The sequence below is a fragment of the Eucalyptus grandis genome, chromosome 4, assembly GCF_016545825.1.
Source record: "Eucalyptus grandis isolate ANBG69807.140 chromosome 4, ASM1654582v1, whole genome shotgun sequence".
Classification (NCBI taxonomy): domain Eukaryota; kingdom Viridiplantae; phylum Streptophyta; class Magnoliopsida; order Myrtales; family Myrtaceae; genus Eucalyptus; species Eucalyptus grandis.
The window spans coordinates 812850-821868 of NC_052615.1; the positions used below are offsets into that span (position 1 = coordinate 812850).

Here is a 9019-nt window from a genome sequence, read left to right on the forward strand (position 1 = left end):
ACAATATCCAGATGCGAACGTATCAACAAGATGGATTAACTAAGTTATAAACATATTGTGAAATAGTAAGATTCCAACCCCTGATGATATATGACTATTTAATTCAGAGGCATACGCAAGTCAGAAAGCATTGTGTATATCAACATGTCTTATTAAAATATTATGAGCGCTGGAATCTTTTTGCAGTTGGCTCTTAGGCGGAGGGTTTCCAAAAATGCCAAAACTTACGCCAGTCAACTGCTTCCGACCAGTGAAAATGTCTTTCTTTTTACAAGTTGCCTGGAAAACCAACTTGCTTTTTAAAGAAAAAAAAAACACCAAAGCGAAAGCCTGTTGAAACAAGTGGGCTTTCGAAAAGATGTATATGTGGGACCAACCCCATGTGTAAATGGAAAGCAAATCTTGGATGTGCTGAGAACATGATTTAAGTAAATGAGTTAAAGCACAGCCACATTTCTTCTCTCTCTTCCCTCACGAAGTCAAAAGCTAGCTCAAAAATGGTGAGACGCCCACTTACACCCAACAAGAACTGCAATCCAACAGTGAAGAAGGGCGCTTGGAGTGCAGAAGAAGATCAGAAGCTCGTTGCTTATATCAGGAGATATGGCATTTGGAACTGGACTCACATGCCCAAACCTGCTGGTATGAAATATTCGTGTGCTGATCTTGTTTTCCACTGATCTCTGTATCAGGATTGGTTGGGAATAATATCAACCCTGGTCTTGAATATGCGTGGGAATACTTAGGTTTGGCAAGAACTGGGAAAAGTTGTAGACTTCGGTGGATGAACTATTTGAGGCCTAACATCAGGCATGGAAACATCGCCAAACAAGAGGAGGATCTGATCATCGAGTTGCATCGCCTTCTCGGGAATAAGTAAGTTCGCACAACCATCACCTCAGTCAAAACGTAACTATATTTAGAGAAAAACACCTCTGCGAATTTTTTTAGCCTCGCGAAGCGGAAAATTTTAAATCCTTTTTACCGCCGTTGCATAGAACACTTAATTTCCTTTGTCACAAACGACTTTGACTCGACAATGATAGGCTACAGGTACTTTCTTGATTAATTGTTGTTTTGGCTTGTTTATTTTCTTTTTCTCTATGTTTTTTTTTTTTTGTTCGTAAGAAAACCTTTTCTCTCGTATGATCCTTGGCTCAAATTAATCACATTGAATATAATGACATATTTGCTCTCTCTCTCTCTCTTGCACGCGCGTGCGCGCACGCGTGCGTGCGCGCGTAAGTTTTTACTTGTAGAGAAATGTACGATTCTTGATTGAGTTTCCCTATTTTAGATGGGCGGCCATAGCAGCTAGACTTCCCGGACGGACTGACAATGAAATAAAGAATTATTGGAACACCCGCTTAAAGAAACGCGTCGGCTATGGTAACAAGTTGCAAATTCCAACCGCATGTCATATTAAAGTTAAGCCCTATCCCAATGACAGTTCATCCCATCAAAATGCATCTCTTCCCACTATTGATACTCCAAAATTAGATCCCCACGTTGTACCGCCAAATGAAATTCTGACAGTGAGTGCAAATAGCTTCTACACCTCTTGTGGAGTTCACTGTGGTGACAAAGCCTCGCAGAATAGCTGGTATTCACCATGCAGCGTAATTGGAGAAGAAGAAAGCTCGTGGGAACAAATTCTTGCGCTGAGAGATTTTGAAATTGTAGAGACTTTCTGTGGCACGTACATGCATTCGGGAGCTACAGACCCTGCCCTTGTGTGCATGCAGCAGTATCTCGTGTACCACAGCGATTCCTGTGAAGATTTCAGCATGGATTTATGGGGAAAATGACGATTGCTGAGGGCACTTGTACGCAGATGAAGAGGTGCCATATGATTGCTGGTAGTTTCGTGTTAAGGGTGTGGTTCATTCTAAGGATGGTGTTTCAGATTTAATAAATCTAGGATGCATCTTTAACTTCCAAAGAATGTGAAATAATGTAACGAGCATTGTGTTTTCTGCAATCGATTATCAGGGTTGTCATTTCTGTGTAGTGGATTTATTCGAGTTCTGTGGAGAAATAATATATTTATAATCACGATTCCATGGGCGTTCTTTTAGAAATATTGCATGTTGTGAGATATTCAGTCTCCTATCTCAGTAACCATTCATTAGCTAGCTATTGGATTGTCAAAAAAGTAGCAATTGAAAAGGTTTGAATGGCTTTGACTTCAAATTATACCTGAAGATTTCTTTCCAACCTGCAATGCTTCGGAAAGCTCCATCGCTGTGTTCAGTGCAGTTTTTGAACTTTGGTAACATTAATTCTTTACTTCTCCGGGAAAGAAGCCATATTAAATTAAGCAAGTTGATTGGAATTTGTTCAATAGACAAGCGTTGATTATCTTTTACCATGTTTAGCTACTTGGATCCCACGCCCTAGTTATCTTTTACCATGTCTAGCTCATCATCAGGGTCCTAAAATGGTTATACAATAATTATTGAGACTACGTCTCAGTAAGTTCTATCCCCTAAGACTCGATTAGTAAACCAATATGTTATCCGGGCTGCCTATGCACACACAAGTCAAATGACTTACCTTGGCCTCAGATTCCACCTGCAAATTAGCACATTTCAAATAGGCACTCAATCATAATATCACGGATCGAAACATCGATCAAATCGACTTAGTCGATTATATGTTAGTCGGACCATTCACCGGTCACTTCCATTCAATCAATCAATTCATAATATCATTATCAAAGTAATGATCAATCGACCTAGTCGATTACATGTCAGTCGGATCATCTCTTGGCCACTCCCAACCATACTATACAATTTCCAATATAATACCTAGTCATCGAGCCACGTATTTTCCCTCAGGCGCCTATTTCGCCAAGGTGATGTACAATAAACACTTTATGTGCATACTCTTGGGTGTCGTTTTCGCCGGGGTGATATATTTAATCACAGAGCCAATATAAACCAATTAAGTGCATTCTCTTTCAGGCATTCCAATTACTTTCGGCCACACGAGCATGATACTCGACACACAGAAATACGAACACACAGGCACAATCTACGCCACACAGGCACGATTAATTATTGCCACACATGCATGATCAATTATCGCCACATAGGCATGATATATATTCAACAATTTATGTGCAATATTCTAAGGCATTCTATATGCCAAAGCGATATAATAATCGTCGAGCCACGCCACACAGCATTTCTTCTCATCTTTTATCATACCCGATAAAATATCATGCGTTGGCACACGGTTGGCCTTAGCCAAAATATAATATTTTCCTTTCCATAACCCCCACATTTTCTGTAGTCCACTAAATATGTTTTTGGCATTATCAATCGATGCCCGGTAGATAAATTAATTCAGGAATAATCCCCAAATTCACAAATAATTCAATTCCACAAAAAATAAAACTCAATTAAATAAACAGACTGCGCCACGACAACCAGCATAAAATTCCGGTCGTTGACTATCCCTGCCTAATTTCCGGAAAATAAATAATTAATTAAATAATTTCGAAAATTAATAAATAAATACTAAAAATCCAATTTAGGCCCGTAATGCCTAATTGAACGCCAGAACGGATTGGGAAAAACCCGAGATGCATTCAATAAAATAAAAATACGTCTCTACTTGCTAATTACACTAATTAATCACCTAACATGCATCATTAAGTCACTAATTAAATTACTCTAAACTAATCTAACCACCTAATTGCACTTAATTAAATCTAATCAATTATAAATCATCATTAGCAAACTAAGCAAGAATTAGTGAGCAAAACTCACTTAATTAAAAGCGGAGACTGGAACACCGCAACGATGACGCGACGTCGGCCAAAATCCAAATTTTCGACGGTGTCAACAGACACTTAGGCCAGGCCCAAAGGCCTTGCAAGCCCACAGCAAATGCTGGTTTTGGCTTTGGGCTTGGGCTTGGGCTTGATCTGGCTTTAAGATGGGCTGCTGGAAGTAGAAGATGGGCTACTGAAAATGGGCCGAACTGAGCTGAGTTTCACGGGCTGGCTTGCACGAAGATGGGCTGAGCTGATGGAGATGGGCTTCACTGGACTGAAGCTTGGGCTGCTTCTTGCGAGCTGGGCCACGAAGACACAGCTTCGCTGGAGACGATTCCGCTGGAGATGGACGAAGAAAGCTACAGCGTGGCGTCACGGGGGAAGAAGTCAGCTTCGTTGGTCTTCGGTTGATTCGTGCGTGGCAGCTAGGAAGGCCGCTCGGTGGAGATTCGTGCGTTGCTGCTCCAGACTACGCGGACGAAGAAACAGCTTGCTGGCGTCGGGCTGGTATCGCGGACCAAGAAGGAGCGAGACACGGAGCTGCTTCGGTGGAGTAAAACCGAAGATGGAAGACACGCGGTTGGAGCTGCTGCAGGCGTGTGAACGACGCTGCTATTTCGGTGGAGGCTGAGCAGTCAACAAAATCAACGCTGGTGGAGGGGCGTTGGTTTGTTGACCGGCCACGGTGCAGACGCAGCCAAGTGGCAGCGTGGAGAAGAGATCAAAGTCGACGCTGGGGATGGGTTGCGAGAGAAAAATGAAAGCAGGCTGGTGACAATTCGGCAGAGGCTGAGGCTGAAGTTCGGTGGAGAGAATTTTTGCGGCCGCTGAGCTTCGAGGAAACAAACTGAAAATAAAAGATCAGCGGGGCAGCTGGCGTTCGAGGGAAAAGGGGCGTGCGGGGGGTCGGCGACGAAGATGGAGGGCAGCTGTTCGGCGTGTTGGGGAAGCCACGGAGGAAAGAAAAATCGGCCACTTATCCAGTCCATTAATGGCATGTCCCCTTAATACTTTCTAGGATAATTTGAATCCATAAATTCACCAAATTGATGCCAAAATGCAGCCCTATGCTCAATTCGAATTTCACTCAATTTTTGGTCTTCAATTTCTTCAATAATTTCCCAGATTCGATGTCAAATTTTAATGTAGAAAAATCCATATAATTTCTACAAATCCCCTTCATCAAATAGCTCGGTTTGCAAGGTGAAAACCTCTTCATTTTGGCCGATCCGAATTTCCATTAATTTTCCGCAACATCCGAAACAGTTTTCCGTAACAATCTCGGAATAAGTGAGTCGACATTCCTAAAATAAATCGTGACACCACAAAACTTTCAATTTCTGAAATAAAACTTGAATTCACAGTTAATCTCCATTCGGCATATTTTTAGCGTGACCTAGACTACCAAGTAGTTTTCAGAGATTTTTAGTGCAAATAACCCGTGGTCAATTTTCTTCGAGTCACAATAAACCCACTCGACACAACAGCGACTCTCAATTGTCATGCAAATCTCGAGGATTCAAATACGGACACAGGATACCAAAATGATAGAAAAATCAAACTAGCATATTTAACCACGCATCTCAGTCGAACCAACCTATCTCTGATTTCTAATCAATTTATATTTGTGTCATAATGATCTCGGTAAATGAGTACAGTCGAGCAGTCGATTCCTAGTCGAATTCTCAAGTCTATTATATTAAAATTCCTTAATGGCTTCTCTGGATAGTCTATTTATCTCAAGAGTGATCAGTTCTGAGAACAGCCCTATAGGCGCATCAATGAAATGTCCGATTTATTCAGCAGAAAATATGATTGAAAATTTGGGATGTCACAAGAGTTCCTAGCGATTGTGCTCAGGTTCGAGTGGCTAGGCTTGAGAAATCTCAGCTCGAGGAACCAAGACCCTGGGGCGAGGCTTAAGGCCCTCAAGGCCAAGGCCTAGTCACCAACACCCCAATCGAGGTCTTTGGCAAACCTTAGACCCCTAGATCAAGCCCCTCAATACCAAACCAAAGACCTTGGTACTCATGCTCGAGTCTTGGGTGATCATGCCAAAGTCCCCAAGACCCCAATGGCAAAGCCTAGGTCACTAGCGACTGGGTGCAAAACCCCTTGGTCGACCCTAGAACCCTAAGGGCTAGGCTCAGGACTGATGCATCCAAGCTACAATTCCATAAGAGAAAGAAAGAAATTGTTTATCATCTACAAAAGTGCTTATATTATGAAATCAATCAATAAAACTTTATTTGAATTTTGATGATATAACATGCATAAATCTTATATCACGCAAATTGTGCATTTTTTAAGGAAAATATAAGTAAATTTTCCTCTAAAAGCGACGGAAAATAATTTCCTATTTATTTTCATATTTCAACCACATGAAATATTGTCAATTATCTATAAATGAATATTTGAAGATATTTTCCAGAAGGGAAATGCTATTTCCACCCTCAATATGACAAAATACACCCCATTTTCACGAAAAATATTAATTGGCCTCAATCATTTAATTGCAATTCACAATGGCCCCGAAATTTTCCATTCTCCTTCTTTTTGTTAGCTTTTCTATTTTGATGTAGCATCTAGTTATCATAATTAAGAATATCACGTGTTCTGATTTTGTCTATTATGGGTATCTCTTGTATATTAAAGAGGCATATTGAAGACTCTATGTTTCTTCTTTACTTTTAGATTATACTTCTGCATAAATCAGTCTTGTCATAGAGAGAAATTTCCAAGAAATGTAATTCTTTTTTACATTGTTGAGCAAATTTATGAATTAATTGTTTGGTAGCATTTTGAAAAAATTCCATCATAAACAACTTATTGATACAATGGTGAGCTTCACGGATTCTTTCCTAGTGAAAGAGGAATCAGACAATGCGATCCCATGTCGTTTTACCTTTTTACTCTGGTGATGGAGATTTTCACTGGCATTCTTAAGCTACAAACCAGCCAGCCTACTTTCAAGTTTTTTTGGAGGTGCAAACCGACTCGGCTATCCCATTTATTCTTTGCGGATGACGTCTTCCTCTTTGCTGAAGCGAATATGCCTTCATTATCTCTTCTCAAGGACGATATTAATAGGTTCTCTCACTGGTGTGGCCTAATTCCGAACCTACACAAGAGTAAGATTTTCTTTTCTGGTGTTTCCCCTAAATCTCGTAACCTCTTTAAGGAGTTCTTTGGTTATCAGGAGGGCTCGCTACCATTTCAGTATTTGGGAGTTCCTGTAATTTCATCTAGGGTATAGAAGGCCGATTTCTCTTCTTTGGTTAATATAATCACATCGAGGGTGTTACTATGGACACGGCGTTTTTTCTCCTTTGCGAGCCGGCTGCAACTTATCAGGTCAGTGCTCCATTCCATCCAGGTCTTTTAGGCAAACATCTTTACTTTGCCGAGGTCAGTACTTGATAAAATTGAACATATCCCGCATCAATTCGTTTGAAAGGGTCCGGATCTAAGTACGGGAGGTGCCAAAGTCGCTTGGAATGATGTGTGCCTCCCGAAAGTTGAAGGAGGCCTAGGTATTAAAAGATTGCGCGAAAGCAACAAAGCAGCTATGCTTAAATACATATGGTTCTTATTCATGGATAAGGAATCTTTGTGGTGTAGATGGATTCACTCTACCTTTCTAAAGAATAAGAACTTTTGGTTAGTTGCTAAATCATTTTTTTGCTCCTGGTTGTGGAAGAAATTGCTGGGCCTTCGGCACGACTTTCACCAGTTTTTCTGTTGGTGTGTGGGAAATGGACACTTTATATCATTCTGGTTTGACAATTGGCATCCGATGGGCCCTTTAAATCTTATTTTCTCTAACGTAGACATCTATCGCTTTGGATTACCTAGGCAAGCTTCAATTGCTAATTACTTGTCTTTCTCTGGTGCGGCACCGGAGTTTTGGACGAGATTGCTTCCTGGAATAAGCCCCTACCATTTCTTAATCATGACTTCGACTGTTTCTAGTGGCTAGGCCACTCGTCTGGGGTCTTCTCTGCTGCTTTGGCCCAGGACGTCATTCGGCCGAGAGGGCGGTCCGTGCCTTGGGCCCCTCTGATTTGGAACAGGTCGCTGATCCCCAGATACCGGTTTCTTTTATGGCTGATCACCAAAAATAGATTGCCCGCTCAAGTTATGCTTCTCACCTACGGCAGAATCTCTGATGCAAATTGTGCTTTTTGTTCTTGTCGTCCTGACTCCGTTGATCACCTTTTCTTTGGGTGTCGTATTACTGGGGCTCTAGCTATTTTTTGGGCTTCTAGATGTAATTTTGCTTGGTGGAATAGTTTGTGGATGGATACCCTTCAGTGGGCTATTAAGTATCTATCTGGAGATTCCTTCCACATCACTCTCACTCAGTTCGCTTTTGGAGCCTTATGTAATATCATTTGGAAGGAATGGTATAATATCTTTTTCCGTGATTGGATTACCTTCGTGCCGGCTATGAAGAAATGCCTTGACAAGGTCGTTAGGGATAAGGCTTTGACGTTCCATCAGGTACCTGATACCCCTACCGACAGAAGATTGCAGTAGAGTTGGAGCCTTAGCCCATCTATTTTCTCAGATTGAGCCGTGCTTTTGCTTATGTTTTATTTACCTTTGCCAAGGGTGTGCCCTTTGTATTTTCTGTGTTGAGGGTTGTTGCTTTGTAGTTTTCCCTTTTCTTATTCTTTTTAGCTCGGCACCCTTTGTCACGCCCCGATCCTTGGGCACGCACCCATCCCTCACCTTAGTCAATTAATAGTGATGCCCCAGGACGCATCGCCTACCCTTTCATTTTAATATACATACGGAAGCAGATAAAAATCCTTAAACAATAAAACAATGGGATAGGAAAGTAGGGCTATATTTTTCACAACTGAAAAACCACAACCATATTTTTACATAAAGCAAACCTCATAGTATATATTACAATACTATTAACAAGAGTCCAATCTATCTCATAACAGTTCACACTCAGGGTTTGCAAAACAGGGTGAGGTCTCAATCCTCATCCGGGTCATACTCCAGATCATCCTCGGAATCCTCCTCGGACCCCTCCTTTGGTTCCTCATCAGGGTCCTCCTCTTCGGGTTCTTTCTTCTCAGGTTCCTCCTCCTCAAGTTTCTCCTCTAGGTTCTCTTTTGGGTACACCTCTTCTTGTTCAACCTCTCCTTCTTCCATTCTCTAGTTGGAGTCTACTGGTGATTGCTTGGGAGAGTCGAGGTCACCTCTTCTTTGGCATCGGTC

The 9019-nt window shown here is 41.5% G+C and overlaps 1 protein-coding gene across 1 annotated transcript; it reads left to right on the top strand.

Annotated features, from left to right (window-relative positions):
* Positions 1–478: 478 nt before the first annotated feature.
* On the top strand, positions 479–1964 carry LOC104440630 (transcription factor MYB23-like). Its single transcript, XM_010053556.2, has 3 exons — positions 479–642; positions 747–876; positions 1298–1964. The coding sequence occupies exons 1-3, from the start codon at positions 498–500 to the stop codon at positions 1806–1808; spliced, it is 786 nt and encodes a 261-aa protein (XP_010051858.2). The 5' UTR covers positions 479–497; the 3' UTR covers positions 1809–1964.
* Positions 1965–9019: the final 7055 nt, after the last annotated feature.